General features: G+C 44.6%; 2 protein-coding genes across 2 annotated transcripts; one reads left to right on the plus strand and one right to left on the minus strand.

Annotated features, from left to right (window-relative positions):
• Window positions 1–1,607: 1,607 nt before the first annotated feature.
• LOC133802267 (NAD(P)H-quinone oxidoreductase subunit O, chloroplastic) lies at window positions 1,608–3,668 on the plus strand. The gene is made up of 6 exons (XM_062240550.1): window positions 1,608–1,992; window positions 2,100–2,155; window positions 2,653–2,718; window positions 2,839–2,880; window positions 3,040–3,099; window positions 3,279–3,668. Exons 1-6 carry the CDS (start codon window positions 1,761–1,763, stop codon window positions 3,306–3,308), a joined length of 486 nt encoding a protein of 161 aa, XP_062096534.1. The 5' UTR covers window positions 1,608–1,760; the 3' UTR covers window positions 3,309–3,668.
• On the minus strand, window positions 3,570–18,813 carry LOC133802263 (uncharacterized). Its single transcript, XM_062240536.1, is given in 7 exon segments — window positions 3,570–4,375; window positions 16,108–16,481; window positions 16,484–16,751; window positions 17,633–17,798; window positions 17,800–17,839; window positions 18,281–18,386; window positions 18,463–18,813. Coding segments are annotated over 6 exon segments (1,101 nt in total). The 5' UTR covers window positions 18,652–18,813; the 3' UTR covers window positions 3,570–4,375; window positions 16,108–16,149.
• Window positions 18,814–21,513: the final 2,700 nt, after the last annotated feature.

Below are 21,513 nucleotides of genomic sequence, written 5' to 3' on the forward strand. Positions count from 1 at the left end.
TAGGCTATCAATTGAGGTAATATTTTTTATGTTAATTGTTGAATTCTGTTGGGTTTAGTTTTGTTTAAGGGTGCTGGGTTGGTTTCTGAATTTGGTATTCTAGGAAGGATTAAACTTGTGATATAGGTTGTATGTGAACGGGTATGAGATTCCCTGAATTGAACATATGTGTTTTGTGAATTATATATCTGTTATGTGTGATGTGAAAGTACGGCCTAAAGGTGTCGGGGTTGATAATAAGCGTGCTTAACGCAACTCGGCCTAAGTGAGCTGGGATCAGCTAAATAACCAGAGGGTTCGGCCTAAGCGAGCTAAGATCAGCTAAATAACCAGAGGGCTCGGCCTAAGGGCACCGACACCGAAATATTTGTATTATGGATTGAGTTATATGTTTGAAAGTACATGTTTATCGTTGCCTAGCTTAATACTTGTATTTTGCTGATTAATTGAACTAATTGGATTGAAGTTTATTATATACTCTTGGTGGTGTCTATGCTTGTTGATTATGGTTTTCTTGCTAAGCATTGGCTCACGGGTGCTACGTGGTGCAGGTAAAGGCAAAGGAAAGCTGGACCAACCATGAGTTGGAGGGCTCTTGGGGGGGGGAGTGTACATTGGCAGCTGCTCTACCGCCACGACTGAGGGATTTGCAGGGATTAGAGCTCTAAATTGTTTTTTTTTTCCATTAGACTGGCTTTTGTTGTATCAATCTTTGAGGGTTGTGTCTGCCATGCAAACACTGTTTTGGGATCCCATGTATCAAACACTTGTTTTAATGAAAATATATTGTTTAAGATCAAAACCTTTTAACCCTAACCTGTCAATTGACTTTAGAAACACATTTATGTTCAAACGACTTGATTAGCAAGTCTTGCACTATTATAACAGACATGCCATCAATTTTCGGGAAATTCCAAATAATTTACATTGCCGAAATCAAGGTTCAAACAGTCAGTTGCACGTGTACTTGATTTTTTTATACGCATGAAAACAGACTATTGAACTTTGATTTCGGCATTGAAAATTATTTTTGAGTTTCTAGAAAATTGGAGATGCCTACTATAACTATCATGTACTCTGTGCTATAAAAAAATTAGATTATAATTTCTTCAAATACTGAAAATAGAATATACTCTAAAGTATACATAAAAGAAGCTCGGTATATATAATTTATGGACAATTCTCCTATAGGGGCTTCACTTTAAGTCCTACCAGTGGGGTTCTTCACGGTTCTCGACTCGTGAACAGTTTTCGGCGTGATTTTTTTTATGACTGTGTATATTGTAGCTATTAGAATATCGTCGCGATTTTTAGAAAATTCTGAATAGGTTACAATACCAAAAACTAGGTTCAAATATGTTGCTGCACGCGTGACTACTTTTTTTTATGCACGTGGAAAACAACATGTTTGAACCTAGTTTTCGGTATTGTAAACTATTCAGAATTTTCTGAAAATTTGCATGATGCTTTAAACAACTACAATATACACGGTGATAAAAAAATTTACACTTAACACTATTTATGAGTCAATATCAGTGAAAAGTCCTATCGGTAGGAGGGCTATTAAAGAATTGTCTTATAATTTATAACAGCTTTATAGTTGAGGTGGGTAGTATGAAAAGGGACCCGGACCAACACACATATCTGACCGTTAGTGCTTGGAGCGAAAGAAGCGAAAGAAGTTCGTCATCTCTTATCTGCACAAATTAGAGGCGTCTTTTCTATAACCGAACAACATCATCCCATACCCAATTCTCTCCATGGCATTCTCTGCAACTTTCTCACAGAGCTCTTTCCCACGCTTTTCTCACTTTCCAGAAACTCATAGAAGATACCATCTACGTTTTCTGTCCATTAGAGCTGTCAAATCTGCAGAGCCCGAAAAGGAGAAAAAGGCACCAGAACCCAAAACCAAAGACTCTTCAACTGCTGCTTCTTCTTCTTCTTCTTCTTCTAAGAAGATTCTCAAAAAGGAAAAGCCTGTCTATTCAAGTCAGAAAATTCTTTTATCTCAATTTTTACATGTTTCATGTTAGATATATCTACTTGGATTTTTTTGTGCCTTGAATAATATTTTCTTTTTCTTCTTCTTTGGGCAGTGAAGAAGGGTCAAATTGTGAGAGTGGATAAAGAAAAGTATCTCAATAGTATAAATGTGAGTACATTTGGAGTTCTTAACTGCTAATATATCCAATAAATTTTTCTATTAGTTTTAATTTGTGATATACTTTTAAGCAAATAATAAAATTGCAAGAGTTCAAATATATGTTTTATCAAAAAAAGAAAAAAAAAGTTCAAATATGATATAAATAAATACCATCCCATTTTTAGGAATATCTTTATTATAGTTCCCTCAACATTTGAGACTTCTGAGTACATCAAAACTATATTTTCAGAATAACATAATAAAAAGCATATAGTTTTTTGTTTTTATCTTTTTTCTCCTCTTTTGTAAAGAAAAAAAAATTGAAGGTTGCTGTGTAATTATTATATCATGTCAGAAAAAAATGAAGACAGAAGTAAACTGTCTAATTTAGCTATAATAATAGGTGGTATTTGCCAACATGTGACTTTGGTATGATAATTTATTTGAAATAAATATATATTTTTTTTGCTTGGTAATTAATATTGAGATATTGACATAAATTGTAGTATCTATCAGTTGGGCATCCACCTTACTACAAAGGCTTGGATTATATTTACGAAGATCGTGGTGAGGTAAATCTTTCGTAATCTTCTTAGTTACTAAGTAGCTAAATAAAGAAACAACTTTTAATATATCTGATTAATAAAATGGTGTGTTCATATTTGAGTTTGAGTGAATGAAACCTTTGTCAGATCTTGGATTTACGCATCTTCGAAACAGGAGAGTACGCACTGGTAAGAGATTCCATCAGTTTATCTTTTTACTTCCATTTTTATGAACACGACTTTTGTGAAACATGAAGTCAAATGTTGTATAAGCAAATCTTTTAATTATGTGATATTGTTGTTTATAATTGCAGTGGTGAATTTGCTAAACAAATGACTGTTTTGTAGGTAGCATGGGTTGGGATTCCAACAGCACCAGCTTGGCTTCCAACTGATATGCTTATTGAGGTAACTCCTACTCTTCGGAAAAAAAAAACAAAAGATGTTAGCAATGAACAAGACTAATCCCAATTCTTGTAGCTTCAACTGACTGGGAATTTGAGAGCTTAGTCTATCTCAATAAAGCTAGCTAAGTTGGTGCACTTGGATGGTGTTCTAATTAGTGATATTTATGTCTCTTTTTGCAGTCAGAGAAACTCAATTATGAAAGATTGTGAGTTAGGTTCTGAAAGCAGAAGCTCAATAAGCTTATGATGATCTTCATAGGTTTTTCTTGTACATCAGAAGTATATCCAGAATTCTTTCGGTTCCAGATATCTGTCTTTTGTTGTGAAGATCGGTGTTCTATATATAAATGGCCAACACTCCATTGAAGATGAGATTTATCCTTATATGTAGGTGTAGGAACTATGATATATAGTTTAAATTTGCTAAGATTTTGTTTCCTTGCTCAACAACTGCAAGATATCCTTCATCTCATATGTTTGTATATTTGGTCCTAGTGATTGTAATATTGTATGTTTCCATATGTCTTAATTAAAGAAAGCCAATTTCAATAAAATCTGAGGTTGCATCAACTCTTTTTGGTGGAAGGAGAATTTAACAAGAGTTACTTGAAATTCCATATATGAAGAATATGAATGAACTTTTATTACACAATGTGAAACAGGAAGCAACTAATTTACAAATCTATTTCATCAAAGATTCTATGGCACTGCAAGACTTAAAATCTTTTAGGATAAGATTATAAACGCCTCTGATGTTATCCTTTGCAACTGCAATGATGAAATCAATAAATCTTGTGATCTTTATTCTTCGCAAAAATAATCAGCATAACAATTATTTTCAGATTCTGCTGCTCTATACCATTTGTGTGGAAAACGAAAGAAATCTTGAGTAAAAATGGATTGCAGGGAAAGTAAAAACTAAAACTTGGTTTCCCCCTTGAACCTTTTGTTTAAATTCAGAAGATCCTCCAATAAGGGAAGAGGCTCAGGTACTGGCACATCCACTGACCTGTTCAATCTTTCAACCGTTCACTGAAAATTTTTGATGGCCCAATGGGAGTTAGACTACCTTTCCGTACTTCTGTTTCTATCCCAACAGGCTCTTTACACTGTATTTCATTCACATCTTTTGGTGGCTAAATCACCAATGGCTCTTCCCTAGTCACTTCACATACTGTTTCCTTCACACATAAGGATTCTTGAGAGAATTTATAGTCAACTGTTTGAGAATGTTCATCTTTATTTGATGATTTCTTCTGTTGTAGAAGAGGAGATTCCTGCAGACCAAGTCTGGCTTTACCAAATAAAGTGACAGGTGGTCTTTTGGCTGGAGAAGGCAGTTTAAAATTTTCTTTCTGAGAAGTGGAAATCTTTACCAGGTGCAGTTGAGAGTCAGCAGAACTTTGAGTGAACTCTTCAAGTGCCGATGAGCAAGCTGAACTTTTAGCCAATACACCTTCAACTGAAGAGGCTTCAACACTGTGGATGCCAAAAATCCACCAAGAAAAAAAAATCCCTAGTACATGGTGAAAATACAAGGCTAAAGGTCACTTAGTCACATTATCAGGCTGAGACCTATAAGCCTTGTGAAACTGAGAGATTGTCCCAAGGGAAGCATCACTTAGTGAGCCATTGTAGACATTCGATATTCCACGCCCATAAAAGAACTAGGACATGCGCTGAGGTCCCTCGAAGGCCCAAGTGCATGCTTAAGCCACGAGGCAATCGAACCGTCACCATCTCACAACGGCCTCGCAGGCCTAGAACCATGCCGTGCAAGGTGATCTCGCGCACACAGGCGCACGCCCCAGCGCCCATGGGCTCGCGTCCAAGCCCCCATGGCCTCGCTGGAGTGTCCTCGGCGTCGCGCCCATGGCCTCGCTGGAGTGTCCTCGGCGTCGCGCCCGTGGCCTCGCTGGAGCGCCCTCGGCGTCGTGCCCGCATGGCCTCGCTGGAGCATCCTCGGCGTCGCGCCCATGGCCTCGCTGGAGCGCCCTCGGCGTCGCACCCACATGGCCTCGCTGAAGCGCCCTCGGCGTCGCGCCCATGGCCTCGCTGGAGCGCCCTCGACGTCGCACCCACATGGCCTCGCTAAAGTGCCCTCGGCGTCGCGCCCATGGCCTCGCTGGAGCGCCCTCGACGTCGCACCCACATGGCCTCGCTGAAGCGCCCTCGGCGTCGCGCCCATGGTCTCACTGGAGCGCCCTCGGCGTCGCACCCACATGGCCTCGCTGAAGCGCCCTCGACGTCGCGCCCATGGCCTCGCTGGAGCGCCCTCGGCGTCGCACCCACATGGCCTCGCTGAAGAGCCCTCGGCGTCGCGGCCATGGCCTCGCTGGAGCGCCCTCGGCGTCGCACCCACATGGCCTCGCTGAAGCGCCCTTGGCGTCGCGCCCATGGCCTCGCTGGAGCGCCCTCGGCGTCGCACCCACATGGCCTCGCTGAAGCGCCCTCGGCGTCGCGCCCGTGGCCTCGCTGGAGCGTCCTCGGCTCCGCGCCCGCATGGCCTCGCTGGAGCGTCCTCGGCGTCGCACCAGTGGCCTCGCTAGAACATCCTCGGCGCCGCGCCCGCATGGCCTCGCTGGAGCATCCTCGGCGTCGTGCCCATGGCCTCGTAGCCTCGCACCTCAGCAGACGTTCGGCCCCGTGCCCCGAGCGAGTCACACCATCACATAGCCACGAGGGGGAGGGCCTCATCAGCAGCTAGGGAGCTGCGTCGTCAATAGGCCTTCCAAGGGGCTCTCACGAGGGAGTAGAAGCCACGCCACCTGGTGGCCACGCGAGTGAAGCCATGCATCAAAAGAGCCGCCCCACCAACGGGGTCGCAAGGAAGGCCTTTCGCCACATATCCTTAGACATCCGTCAAGGCCACATGCCTATGGCCTATGCTCATGGGTGACCTCGGGGTGTTGCAGGCATCTCATGTCAAGGACCTGAGACCCCCACCTCACGCCACGACCATTATACTCACCAAGGGTCCCATTCCTTACACCTCGAGATCCCTATGTTCAGGGGATCCCGTACGAGTCGAATGAGACATATTTGTACGACCAAGTACTAAGTACGGATACCAGTGCCAGTGGGACTGCTAGGACCAGAGTCATGGTCCGTACGTCTACGGCCATAGGCCAGAGCCGACACTGCTACCTCCTGCGCCACTATGCCTGCCACCACTCATCAGACATGGGTACAGACAAGTAGTGGAGGCATTCTCCTGACACCTGCTCCAGTGCTGGATGTACAACCCCAACCTCTGAAGCCACTATCCTGCCAGAGTACTTATGTACCACTTGGTCTCCTGGACCACCATGTATCCCAGGCCATCAGAGCCTACTATAAAAAGGACCTTTCTCCCACATGGGAGGGGGTTGGAAAATTCATTGTAAGCAGAGGCTATTGAGAAATATACCAAGACTTGCTCCATCATTTACCTGTGTTTACTTTTCCTTAAAGTTTATTCTCAGTTCTTATATAAACATCACCTGACTTACCTTTGAGTTTTCCAATCTAATTTCGTTGACGACATTTCACCGTCAACAGTTTGGCGCCGTCTGTGGGAAGAACAAGCATCAAGCCAGCGTTCTTCCATCATTTCCAGCAAAGAAATATGCTAAGACGTTCAAAACACCTATGGCAAATACAAGATGATGAGGTTCTCCGGGATGAAGTGGAGCGGAGGGCTGCCCAGAAAGACCCCCCTCCGCCCAAACATGGAGGCAGACCGGAGGAGTCCCTTCCCCCAAGGGAGGAGAAGGAAGCATCATCCCCGACCATCCGGCCCGACGGAGGTCATTTGGAGCCGCCAGTGCATTCACTTCACCAGCCCCCGGTAGCACCACGTTCAGGCCACCAAGACCCAGGTCCATCAGCGCACGGGCCAAACAAGAGTCCCGGGGTACGCTCGGTAAGTTCAAGCTCAAGGACTCGCCTCTACAGGGATGAGATTCAAGAGTTACATAAAAAGATGTTAGGCTTGATAAGCCTAGTATCCGGTTCACCTATACTAGGAGGGGGTCGGGTCAGAAGGGTCAAGGGTAACTGGGTCATTTTGTGTTAGTTGGTTAGAAGGCCAAATTGGGTACTGAGTAGCCTATTAGTGGGAAAAGGAAGCTAGTAATTAGTTATGCAAGAATTGAGATGATTCTAGGCATCATGGGGATATTTTCCTCTCTGTTTGTATGAGACTCATAGCATATTTTTCATTCAACAAAGCTTCAGATTATTCATTATTGGTTTACTGTTTTATTGCTTGCTATTCTATTTTCTGGTTTCTACTATTCTGTTTTCTGGGTTCTACAGAGATTGTAGATAGGTCCTATTAATTGGTATCAGCAGCCAGGACCGGCGTTCGGTGTATGCCGGTATCGACGAGAATGGAGACTCGTGTTGTGGGTGTTGAATCGGCCTTATCCAGTGTCCAAAACCAACTCAACGATCATGGATTGCTGCTTAAGGATCATGCGTTGGAGCTGGGCTCTCTGAAGGACGTGTTGGATCGTTTGGTTACTGCCCAAGGCAGGGTGGCAGATGAGCTTGCTTCTCTTCGCGAAGGGTCTCACGGTATTCCTGGTTCGGGGCGTCGTCTTTCCGGCGAGGGGTCTGTGGCGACTGGCGGGGGCGCTTCCTCCGGTCGTGTGGTGGATGGTGGGGATAGACGATCTGAATTTCGGGCTCGGAAGATCGAATTGCCGGTTTATACGGGAGATGACCCAGATGATTGGACTTATCGTGCGGAGCGCTACTTTAATTTACAGCGATTGTCCCCGACCGAGCAACTGGAAGCGGCGGTCTTGTGCCTTGAAGGAGCGGCTCTGTCTTGGTTTCGCTGGGAAAATCAGCGGCGACCCATTCCTACGTGGGAGGAGTTGAAACTTCTACTCCTCCGGCGATTTCGTCCCACCCATGAGGGGTCCGTTTATGATCGGTTCTTTGTCCTCCAACAGGTCACTTCGGTTCAAGAATATCGTCGACGATTTGAAGCTCTTGCTGCTTCGGTAGAGACAATGGGGGAGGCTGCTTTTTTGAAGGGCCTTAAAGTAGAGATCCAGGCCCCTTTGAGAATTTTGGAGCCCAATGGGCTGTTACACATGATGGAATTGGCTGAGCAAATTGAAGCCAATCAAGCTTTCACTAAAAGCTTTCGGACTGGGCCTAGTGGGCCCATTAGGGCACATCCACGACCACCTTTGACCAGCCTCTCCCTACCCGAACACAGTAAGGGCACTTTTGTCATCTCTCCATCATCTTCCTCCTCTTCTAGCCCGACTCTTACTAGCCCTAAACCAGCGGCGGCTCCGGCGACGTCCACGGCGTATCGCCGCCTGTCTGAAACCGAACTCCAGGAGAAGAAACGCAGGGGAGTTTGCTTTAAATGTGACGGGCGTTGGACTCGCGGGCACGAATGCTCGCAGGCGGAGGTTCAGGTGGTGATTATTCAAGATGAGGTCGTGGACGCACCGGCCACTGATCCGATTGGGGAGGTTCTGGGCATTGCAGCAGCTACGGAGGCGGCTGAGGCACACATGGTGGAAGTTTCTCTCAATGCAGTGGTCGGGTTGACGTCCCCCAAAACTATGAAGATTTTGGGTTCTATCTTGGGCCACGAAGTGGTGGTTTTGGTGGATAGCGGGGCGACACACAATTTCATCACCACGGAATTAGCCCAGAAATTGGCATTGCCATTATCCACGACTGATGCTTATGGAGTGCAACTGGGCAATGGTCAAGCAGTGAAGGGGGAAGGCATATGTCGCTCGGTGCCGTTACATTTGCAAGGACTGGAAATAATCGAAGATTTCCTACCGTTGCAACTAGGCAGTACTGATGTTATCTTGGGCGTCCAATGGCTGCAAACTTTAGGGGAAACCACTCACCATTGGAGGAACCATACGATGAAACTTCGAATCCAAGATCAGCCCGTGGTTTTACATGGAGACCCTCTGCTTCACAAGACTTGCATTTCGTTGAAACAAATGGTACGGCTGCTCCAACATGAGCGGCAAGGTGTTTGGGTCGAGTTGGGTTGCGCTTCGGTTATTCCGGGCTTGGCAGCATATTCGGATGAGATACAGCAACTTTTACAGCGGTACAAACATGTTTTTGACACACCAACTTCGCTACCGCCGCCGAGACGACATGATCACGCCATTGTCCTTCAGCCCGGCACCACTCCAGTGAGTATTCGCCCCTATCGGTACCCACATGGCATCAAGGATGAGGTCGAGAAAATTGTTCAAGAGATGCTGAAATCAGGGGTGATCCAGCCAAGTAACAGTCCCTACTCGAGCCCTATTCTTTTAGTTAGAAAAAAAGATGGCGGATGGAGGTTTTGTGTGGATTATAGGGCCCTTAATAGAGCCACGGTACCCGATAAATTCCCCATTCCAGTTATTGATGAGTTGATAGACGAGTTGCATGGGGCTCATGTATTTTCGAAGCTTGACTTGCGCTCGGGGTACCATCAAATTCGGGTGCGGCCGGAAGATATCCATAAAACGGCCTTTAGGACTCATGAAGGCCACTATGAGTTTGTAGTGATGCCATTTGGACTGACCAACGCCCCCGCCTCCTTTCAATCTCAAATGAACGACATTTTCCAGCCCCATCTTCGAAAAAGAGTATTGGTCTTTTTCGACGACATCCTCGTCTATAGCCCGGATGAGGAAACTCATGTCAAAGATCTTGAAATCGTGTTGCAAACATTGTCTCACCACCAGTTTTTTGCTAATTTCAAGAAGTGCTGTTTTGGACAGCGGCAAGTTGAGTATTTGGGTCACATTATTTCCGGCAAGGGGGTGGCGGTGGACCCTTCTAAGATCCAATCTATGCTGGATTGGCCGCTGCCCAAAACAATTAAAGAGCTGCGGGGATTCCTTGGGCTCACAGGGTATTATAGGAAGTTTGTCAAGAACTATGGGGCCATTGCTAGACCTCTTACTGACCAACTCAAAAAAGACCAATATGGCTGGACCGAAGAAGCTTCTGCTGCATTTGAAGAACTGAAGAAAGCGCTGACCACAGTACCTGTCTTAGCACTTCCAGATTTTACCAAGCCGTTTGTGGTTGAAACTGATGCTTCGGGGTTTGGCGTAGGAGCTGTTTTGATGCAGGAGGGACGGCCACTAGCGTATTTCAGTCAGGTATTGAAGCCCAAAGCGAGGCTGAAATCCATATATGAAAAAGAACTCATGGCTATTGTTCTAGCGGTACTCAAATGGCGACCTTACCTCCTAGGACGACGATTTATTGTGCGAACAGACCAGAAAAGTCTCAAATTTCTGTTAGAACAACGGCTGGTTACTCCGGAACATCAGAAGTGGTTAGTCAAATTGTTGGGATTTGATTTTGATATTCAATATCGCTCAGGGGAAACAAATAAGGCGGCTGATGCTTTGTCTCGGGTCGGTCATGTGGAATGTTCTTTACTGACATCTACTACATGGATGGATTGGGAGCTAGTTGATCGTGAGGTGGCAGCGGACCCTTTTTTGTCTCGGGTTAAGGCAAATTTGGAGCAAGGAAAAGTCATTGCTGGGTTTTCAATATCCCAGCAACGGATACTGTACAAGGGCCGCTTAGTTTTGTCCAGCACTTCAGCTTTGTTACCCCATTTTTTGCGTGAGTATCACAGTTCGCCCATAGGGGGCCATTCGGGGGAGCTGCGAACTTACCAACGACTAAAAGGAGATGTTTATTGGGTAGGAATGAAGGCTAGGATCTTGGAGTTTGTGCGTTCTTGTGAGATTTGCCAGCGAAACAAATATTTAGCCATGTCACCAGGGGGTTTATTGCAGCCTTTATCGCTGCCAGCACAAGTTTGGGAGGAGTTGACTATGGATTTTATAGAAGGGCTGCCTAAGTCGGAAGGTGTAGACACTATATTCGTGGTGGTGGACAGGCTGAGTAAATACAGCCACTTTATAGGCCTTCGGCACCCCTTTAATGCTAAAATGGTGGCTGAAGCGTTTGTTACACATGTAGTCAAGTTGCATGGAATCCCGCTGTCTATTGTGTCTGATCGTGACAGAATTTTTCTCAGCCATTTTTGGTCAGAATTGTTTAAACTACAAGGGACGGAACTTCGCCATAGTACTTCTTATCACCCCCAAACGGATGGCCAATCCGAGGTTGTGAATAGGTGCCTAGAGACCTATCTTCGTTGTTTCGCTTCGAACCGTCCAAAAGCTTGGGCTAAATGGTTAGCGTGGGCTGAGTATTGGTACAACACCACTTTTCACTCCTCCTTGGGTTGCACTCCATTCAAGGTCTTATACGGGCGTGACCCCCCACCGTTGATTCGGTACGCAACAGGTACCACTCATGTGATGGCTGTTGACCAGTTACTTGAAGAGCGCGATGCATTCTTGGATGATTTGAAAATGCACCTGCTGCGAGCACAACAGAAAATGAAAGAAAGAGCGGACGGGTCGCGGCGACTGGTGGAGTTCGCTGTGGGAGACAAGGTATTTGTGAAATTGCGGCCCTACCGACAGAAATCATTGGCTACCAGAAAGAATGAGAAGCTGGCAGCAAGATATTACGGCCCGTTCGCAGTTCTGAAACGCATTGGAAAAGTCGCTTACCGCCTCGACTTGCCTCCTTCGTCAGCCATCCATCCGGTTTTTCATGTTTCGCAACTCCGCGCTGCTGTCGGGACTGCTCATTCTTCCACCACGCTCCCATCCACTTTAACTTCAGACCTGGAACTTATTGTAGAACCTGCTGAAGTGCTGAATATCCGACAAAACCCAGCCTCTCCAGACCAATGTGTTGAAGTGCTTATCCGCTGGAAGGATCTGCCCGATTTCGAAGCTACGTGGGAGAAATTTGAAGCTATACGACGTCAGTTTCCGGCATTCAACCTTGAGGACAAGGTTCACAACTTGGGCGGGAGTAATGTTAGGCTTGATAAGCCTAGTATCCGGTTCACCTATACTAGGAGGGGGTCGGGTCAGAAGGGTCAAGGGTAACTGGGTCATTTTGTGTTAGTTGGTTAGAAGGGCAAATTGGGTACTGAGTAGCCTATTAGTGGGAAAAGGAAGCTAGTAATTAGTTATGCAAGAATTGAGATGATTCTAGGCATCATGGGGATATTTTCCTCTCTGTTTGTATGAGACTCATAGCATATTTTTCATTCAACAAAGCTTCAGATTATTCATTATTGGTTTACTGTTTTATTGCTTGCTATTCTATTTTCTGGTTTCTACTATTCTGTTTTCTGGGTTCTACAGAGATTGTAGATAGGTCCTATTAAAAGACTCGAAGGCTGGAAACCCAGATAGAGAACATGCAAGAGGTTTTAAACGACCTGCTGCGAGGAAAGTTAAGCACACCCCCGCCTGTGCGTAAAGGGAAGGAGCATGAAAAAGGGGAAAGTACTGTCCCCGTAGATGATGGGGGAACCCAAATTTCTGCCAGTAAAACCCCCCAAACAAAGTATCAGGGGGGACCTAGGCCAACAAAAGGTCCCCAGGAGCAAAGGCAGAGGGAAGGTGATGGTCGTAAGAACGAGGTCGAAGTCCCCTCAAAAGAGGCACCCCCTGGCCTAAGAAAAGAGCTCCATGGGGAGAGGTCAGAAGTAAGAGACGTACCCCCCGCGGTTCCACCGAGGGACACAACCAAGGCAAGGGATCAGCCCAAGACCCCGCAAGACTCCATATGCAAAAAGTGGAGGGGGCTAGGCACCAAAATGCGAAGCCCTCGGGGCAAGATCACCACAGCACTTAGGGGGCGCATGGATGACGGAGAATTCGACCGTGATTCACCCTTCACAAGGGAGATTCAGGTTGAGCAAATGCCCATTGGCTTCAGAGAGCCTCGCATGACTCCGTACGAGGGAACTACAGACCCAAAATATCACTTAGACTCCTTCAATAACTTGATGAGGTTAAGAGGGGTCAACAATAGGGCAAAGTGTCATTGCTTCGTCGTTACGCTTAAAGGAGTGGCGTACAAGTGGTTCAAGAGGTTAAGGCCAGGAACAATCAAATCATGGCAGCAACTCTCTAATGAATTCCTTCAGCAGCACCATGCAGCCTGTGACTACGTCATGCCGACTACCAACCTCGCTAACATAAAACAAGGCGAAAATGAAAGTTTGAGGGAGTACATCCATAGGTTCAATATAGAAGCAACAAAGGTGGGAGATTTAAACAAAGCGGAGCTCAAGATGGCTATTACAGCCGGAGTTCGTCCAGGAAGCAAGTTATGGAGCAACATGCTCAAAAGGGAAGTTTCAGATTTGGACGACTTCGAGAGAGAGCACAGAGGTACATACGTGTGGAGGAGGGCCATAAGAACTTCCAGGTTGAAGAAAGCGAACCTTCCTCCAGTGGCCATACTCCCAATGTGCCTGGGGATTCCATATAGAAGGGGGGCATCGTGCTAGAGGGGTCGCTGGCCAAGTTGGAGATCGAACGAAGACCCTCTAGCCGTGAAAGTCCCCACCTAAGGGGAAACCACCTCCAAAGTAGACACCTCCAAAAAGGGTCTCCAAAGCAGACACCTCCAAAAAGGGTCTCCAAAGTAGACGCCACCAAAAGGGGTCTCCAAAGTAGACACCTCCAAAAAGGGTCTCCAAAGTAGACACCTCCATAAAGGGTCTCCAAAGTAGACGCCTCCAAAAGGGGTCTCAAAAGTAGACGCTATCCAAAAGGGTCTCAAAGTAGACGCTTCCAAAAAGGGTCTCAAAGAAGACGCTTGCAAAAATAGTACTATGCCTAATGACGAGAAGGACGCTTCTCGCAAGATATAATAAACGCGCGCGAAGATATATAAAAGGATAACTAGAACCCAATGGGTCAATATATCCTTATAGGTGCAACCAAGGCGCACCACAGAGGGACCTATCAAACCCCCTTTCGCGTGGGTTCCAAAGGACCTCGAACATGATAAATAAAAAAAATAAAAAAAAAGAAGAAGAAGAATAAGAGAATAATAAAAAGGAACGGAAGAGTCTACAAGAACGCCTAAAGGCCTCCCTATAGACTGGGGGGCAAGTGTGGATGCCAAAAATCCACCAAGAAAAAAAAATCCCTAGTACATGGTGAAAATACAAGGCTAAAGGTCACTTAGTCACATTATCAGGCTCAGACCTATAAGCCTTGTGAAACTGAGAGATTGTCCCAAGGGAAGCATCACTTAGTGAGCCATTGTAGACATTCGATATTCCATGCCCATAAAAGAACTAGGACATGCGCTGAGGTCCCTCGAAGGCCCAAGTGCATGCTTAAGCCACGAGGCAATCGAGCCGTCACCATCTCGCAACGGCCTCGCAGGCCTAGAACCATGCCGTGCAAGGTGATCTCGCGCACACAGGCGCACGCCCCAGCGCCCATGGGCTCGCGTCCAAGCCCCCATGGCCTCGCTGGAGTGTCCTCGGCGTCGCGCCCATGGCCTCGCTGGAGTGTCCTCGGCGTTGCGCCCGTGGCCTCGTTGGAGCGCCCTCGGCGTCGTGCCCGCATGGCCTCGCTGGAGCATCCTCGGCGTCGCGCCCATGGCCTCGCTGGAGCGCCCTCGGCGTCGCACCCACATGGCCTCGCTGAAGCGCCCTCGGCGTCGCGCCCATGGCCTCGCTGGAGCGCCCTCGACGTCGCACCCACATGGCCTCGCTGAAGTGCCCTCGGCGTCGCGCCCATGGCCTCGCTGGAGCGCCCTCGACGTCGCACCCACATGGCCTCGCTGAAGCGCCCTCGGCGTCGCGCCCATGGTCTCGCTGGAGCGCCCTCGGCGTCGCACCCACATGGCCTCGCTGAAGCGCCCTCGGCGTCGCGCCCATGGCCTCGCTGGAGCGCCCTCGGCGTCGCACCCACATGGCCTCGCTGAAGAGCCCTCGGCGTCGCGGCCATGGCCTCGCTGGAGCGCCCTCGGCGTCGCACCCACATGGCCTCGCTGAAGCGCCCTTGGCGTCGCGCCCATGGCCTCGCTGGAGCGCCCTCGGCGTCGCACCCACATGGCCTCGCTGAAGCGCCCTCGGCGTCGCGCCCGTGGCCTCGCTGGAGCGTCCTCGGCTCCGCGCCCGCATGGCCTCGCTGGAGCGTCCTCGGCGTCGCACCAGTGGCCTCGCTAGAACATCCTCGGCGCCGCGCCCGCATGGCCTCGCTGGAGCATCCTCGGCGTCGTGCCCATGGCCTAGTAGCCTCGCACCTCAGCAGACGTTCGGCCCCGTGCCCCGAGCGAGTCACACCATCACATAGCCACGAGGGGGAGGGCCTCATCAGCAGCTAGGGAGCTGCGTCGTCAATAGGCCTTCCAAGGGGCTCTCACGAGGGAGTAGAAGCCACGCCACCTGGTGGCCACGCGAGTGAAGCCATGCATCAAAAGAGCCGCCCCACCAACGGGGTCGCAAGGAAGGCCTTTCGCCACATATCCTTAGACATCCGTCAAGGCCACATGCCTATGGCCTATGCTCATGGGTGACCTCGGGGTGTTGCAGGCATCTCATGTCAAGGACCTGAGACCCCCACCTCACGCCACGACCATTATACTCACCAAGGGTCCCATTCCTTACACCTCGAGATCCCTATGTTCAGGGGATCCCGTACGAGTCGAATGAGACATATTTGTACGACCAAGTACTAAGTACGGATACCAGTGCCAGTGGGACTGCTAGGACCAGAGTCATGGTCCGTACGTCTACGGCCATAGGCCAGAGCCGACACTGCTACCTCCTGCGCCACTATGCCTGCCACCACTCATCAGACATGGGTACAGACAAGTAGTGGAGGCATTCTCCTGACACCTGCTCCAGTGCTGGATGTACAACCCCAACCTCTGAAGCCACTATCCTGCCAGAGTACTTATGTACCACTTGGTCTCCTGGACCACCATGTATCCCAGGCCATCAGAGCCTACTATAAAAAGGACCTTTCTCCCACATGGGAGGGGGTTGGAAAATTCATTGTAAGCAGAGGCTATTGAGAAATATACCAAGACTTGCTCCATCATTTACCTGTGTTTACTTTTTCTTAAAGTTTATTCTCAGTTCTTATATAAACATCACCTGACTTACCTTTGAGTTTTCCGATCTAATTTCGTTGACGACATTTCACCGTCAACAAACACTAATGTCCAAGAGCTTCCAAAAATGATCCTTTGAAGATAATCGAGTGGTAAAACAATGCTTCTTAAAGTAATCCAGCTCCATAGTCATGCAACTTGGGGTTGTTGAAACAACCCATTTAGGAGCAAGAAGTTGAAGAGCCCATTCCAATTCTTGTCTGGAAGAATGCATTGAATAGCAGACATGCCAAACACCATATTGGTCTCTTACTGCCTCATTCATTCTATATTTTCTTCTTTTCTCATCCACTGAAGCTGAACCATCATCCTCACAAGCGTACCATTGACAAGAAGGGTGTATTATGAGGGGTCCGGCATTAAGTTAGCTTGAGCCTCCATAAGCTTTGCTTTTGCTCTTTCGTAAAGTTTAGGAAATCCATCAAACAGATGGAAACAGGAAGATGGGTCTTGGGAGATGATTTCAGGAACTGTATGTGTCAGAGCATGAAAACACTCAGGATTAGCTGCTTTGTCAGCATATATCTTGGATCCAAATGTCCTCAACACAGCAGGCACTATTTCCTCCTGTCCTAGAAGATCACAAGTTAAATAAACTATTGTAGCATCAGGATGTTTCCATATGCAACTGACAACCTGCGCCAACATCAACAGCTTACAGGTTATTTAGGGTTTTCAAGCTTTAAAACGAAACAGATTATCCTTCAAAACAAGAGACATCCAATGATTCATTCCAGAGAAGCAGATGCTGAGTACATAAACTAAACTAGCTAAACTGTTGCGAAAAGTTGAGAAAGGAAAGGGTGCATTAGAACAATTATACTTAAAGATAGATCTAGAAAGAAAAAAAAAAAATTGGTCAATAACTGTCAAACATTGTAATTTGGGTACAGATCAACAGTTCAACACCATACAGAAGAATCTCAAATTAGGTGCCAAAAAAATTGCAATACAACGTCTCACAATTAATAAGATTTTTTACACAGGGTAAACAGAGGACCACAAGAAAATAAGTGTTGATGAAAGGGTCAGTAATTTTATTCGCTAGAACTGCATCATATGATCTTCACATCCTTAACTAGAACGAAAAGATGTTGATAAAGAACCACAAACTTAACTTACATAAGAATTGAGCTAAACCTAAAAGTCGGTATTTTCAAGTAAGCATCAGCAATAGTTAAACTAAACCTAGATAAACTTAATACAAAGCTTAAGTATGCCAACAAGGATAAGATCACTATGATCAAAACAAAGACACCTTATAAAAATAATAGGTTACTTTAGTTAAAAATCGTTCGAAAGTAGCATTAGACATAATAAGACAACACTAGAGGTAGAACTAGAAACCAAAAAGACAGTCTTCTGAATATATGAGATGGTTTTGCATACTGATGATCATTTGTATATGAAAAACCACTGATCCCATTTAACCTATGAATAATAAAATGAAAGGTACACGCCAAAAGTGCTGGGTACCTGCTGGGAGGAATGCATCAAAATTCAGAAACATAGAATGCCTGCTGGGTAGCTAAATGCTTGCTGGGCATGGGTCGTAGGAACCTCCTCCCAAAAGTGCAGTCTAAAAAAACAAAATCAAATTGACAAGACGGTTTTCTTCCTTTCTTTGCCAAATACTTCTCTGGTAAATTCTGCAGACACTCATGGGTGAGCCTGCAACACCTGTATGTAGCCAAATTTTCCCTCAAACAAGAACATCACAGCTCCTGAAGTTCAAAAATATATGATGCCAGACAAGGATATAACTGTCAATAAAGCCACTCAAAACCATTTAGGTAGTGCAAGTAGCATACACCAACTCAGTTGAAACCAAACTCGATATCATATCTAGCAAGTAATTACGTTTAAACTGTTAAAGCATAAGAAATCTTAAGAATCAAAGTGTCATGGCTTCCAATAGATAGGTACTACCAAAATCAATAAAATAATAGAAAAATAGGACAAACAAGAATATGCCGAATAACATTTCCAATAAAGAATCAAATACCAATTTTATAAAGCTCAAATAAGCCAACAAAAGAACAATAAAATACATTGTTTAAATACAGAATCCATTGTTTCCATAAAATTGGCACAAGCAAATGTATTAAAATAAAACAATGCACGAAAGAGAACTATCAAAAACTTCTGAAAAGTGAATGAAATACCAGGGGAATGATTGGCATCAAAAGCCTTAACCGTGAAGGAATCATCAGAATCGTCGACGATTATCGACTGGCCCACCTCAATTTCCACGAACAAAGAATCATCAAGCTGTGAAAACCAGAGAATGAATTAAAAGACAGAAAGAGAAAGAGAGGCGTTGAATGGAATGAGAAGAAGGAGAAACCTTGGGAAATAGTTGGAGGAGGAGGGTTTTAGTGAGACGGACTGAGTAAATGGGGAAGGAGAAGTGGGTGGTGATTCCATTGGAGTGGTCTTTATGGGCATGTGTCAAGAAATGGTATCTCTTCCTCTTCGAACATTCACTCCATGTATCCACTGAGAATGGAAGCCCTTTCGGCGTTTCTATTGGCATTTTCTCTCTCTCTTTCTCTCTTTCTCTCTACCTATATATATTCATGTTCACGAAGGTACATCGAAAGGAAAACTTCCAGAGGAAGAATCAGGGAGGGAAAACTTAATAGGCGCTTTATTTGTAATATACTTTGCCAGTCACGCTTGTAATGTTCTCATTAGTTGTTTTTTTTCTTTTTTCTTTTTTTAAAAAAAAGATGTTCTCGTTAGTTTGAATCATAACTTAACCATGGTTACAAAAATACCTCCAAAATGTTTGGAAATTATAAAATGGGAAAACACTACTTCCTCAGGAGAATATTTAACCAGTTCTTATATTTTATTAAATGATATTTTAAAATTCGTATTTTGCAAAATAAATCAAAAATAAATGACAGTTAAAATACTTAATAATTTAAAAATATTACACTTTTATACTTAATATTTTTTTCACAATAAATATACCTAATGTTTCTTTCTAAAATGTTATTTTCGCTACTACTCATATTAATGGGTCTGAGATATTAATTTTTTGATGACATGTGGCTGCAAGTCATGTGTATTATACTTATTTTAATTAAAAAAAAATTATAAGGAAAAAGTTAATTTTTGAATTAATTAAAAAAGGTAATAAAACGTTTGAAATCCCAACAATCAGCAAAATTCAAAATATTGAGAAGAAAAAAAAATCCCATTTAAAAAAACAAAGAGAATAAAAAATCCAAAGCTTCGATATTGGCATAGGAAGATGTTGACTCTTGTTTTGGTCAACTGACATGGAGTCAAAATACTTGATGTGGATAGATGTGTTGGAATGAATATAATGACAAAAACAGTAAAGAACACAAGAAATTATAGTGGTTCGGCCCCAGGAAATGGTAATGACCTACGTCCACTTAAGCTGTTATTGATATGAGATCTCAAAGGAGTGATCAAAGAACTAGGGTTCTTTGAGTTTCACAAACCTGAGAGGGATAAGCAATATAATCATAATACAATAGCTCTAATTCTCTCGTAAGTGTATAACTTCAATTAACCAAAAGTCAAAAGTCCCTTCATTGAGCTATCTTTCTCTATTTATAGGCTCAAGGAGGATTACATGAATTTGTTACAGATATTCTCTCCTAATTAATCGGATAATCAGGAATCATTGGAGATAATCTCAGAATTGATTATGATTTCTACAAGATCATCTTGAAATATGCGGAGTGTACGATCATGCTGGTCGTAAGGAAAACTCAACTGCTACGCCAGGAGGATCTTACTGGTCGATGGTCGAACAGAACTCAGCCACGTGTTTAAGAACGCCTGCCACGTCACCCGTGCATATTTTTTGGATAACAGAAGACGAGGACTACGTAGAGAAGGGAGTGAAAATGTCTTGGCTCCATGATACAGGCGAAGAAGCTCCTGTCAATGGTGTTGGAAAAATTGAGTAAATGAAAAATTGATGCCTAAAATAGTAATGATTCATCAAATCATTTTGATTAAAGATGAGATTATCAGAATATTGTGTAATTTATTCTGATTGATTTTAGCAAATTACTTTGGGTAACAATTGATATTACCAGAATAAGTATAATTAATTCTTATTGATTTTTAGAAATTAAGATCACAGATTTGTGGGACATTTGGGCATTAATGCACTTGATTTCACACACATTTTTAACCCTCCAAGAAGCCTATAAAATGAGACTTCTCCTCTCATTCTAAGACACACAGATACAGAATATCACACACAATAGTCTTAGTCTCTTTCTCTTTTCTCTCTTTGTAGTATTTTATGGTGATAGAGGGAAGATTTGTTTCGAGTTCGCCTAAGCAGACACAATGCTGTTTTCGTCTTACTTGATAGCTATTGTATCCTGGGAAGTGGTTGCTCACGAATTCTCTAGCATTGTTAAGGTAGAGGAGGCAAGTCTTCTTTAAGGAAAGCTCGTTTTGCGTGCCCCATATTTGGTTTATTCTTTGTATTGTATTTTTGTATTTCTGTTCTTCAATTAAAAATATTAATATATATATATTTCGTTCTTCTCCACTGTATTATTTCTAACAATCTTAAAGTAGATTGCAGCTCCTTCAGAGAAGACGAACAGGTTGAGGGACGAAAACCAGTTTGGGATTTTGTTTACCCAAAAACGGACTACCTGATGATGTGGCATGATTGATCTACCCGTGGGAAACACGTGGCGGTTTTAAGTGTGCATATCCTCCTCGACCCTCGACCAGGAGATCATTGGATTATCAAGTATCATAATTATGGGCGACCAGCCTGGTCGCATATACTCAGTTATTCCCTTCAGATGTGCAATCTTGTAATTACATTTTAATTGTAATTTTCATTATTATTTAGATACACATGTATTAAGTGTAATTAAGGCCCATTGGCCCATGAAAACCTCATTGAGCCTATAAATAAGAATCAAATGGCTCAAGAGAGGGGACTTTTGGTGTTTTGAACATTTGGCTTGAGAACACTTGAGCTGAGAGATTCTAAGAGAGAAAAGAAGTCTTGTTATCCATCACAATTGTATTTATCTGAGATTTAGTGTAACTCGTGAACCCTAGTTCATTGATCACTGTTCTTGGAATACTACATCAATAAGAACACTAAGTGGATGTAGGTTGTTACCATAATATTGGGGCCGAACCACTATAAATTGTTTGTGTTGTTTATCTTTTCATCTAGAGTTCTTCTCATTTTCATCTTACTTTATATCGTTTATTTGACTCCGTGTCGTTGACCAATTAAAGGGTCAAATTTTGCTACTTTCATTGAGAGACAAACTCAAGATTTCCAATAAGATCAAATGGTGAAAACATCTAGAAAGACGGGACAAACTTTGGGTGCTGCATCTACCCAGACTCCTCCACAAAATATGGA

Source organism: Humulus lupulus, chromosome 1 (genome assembly GCF_963169125.1).
Source record: "Humulus lupulus chromosome 1, drHumLupu1.1, whole genome shotgun sequence".
Taxonomy (NCBI): domain Eukaryota; kingdom Viridiplantae; phylum Streptophyta; class Magnoliopsida; order Rosales; family Cannabaceae; genus Humulus; species Humulus lupulus.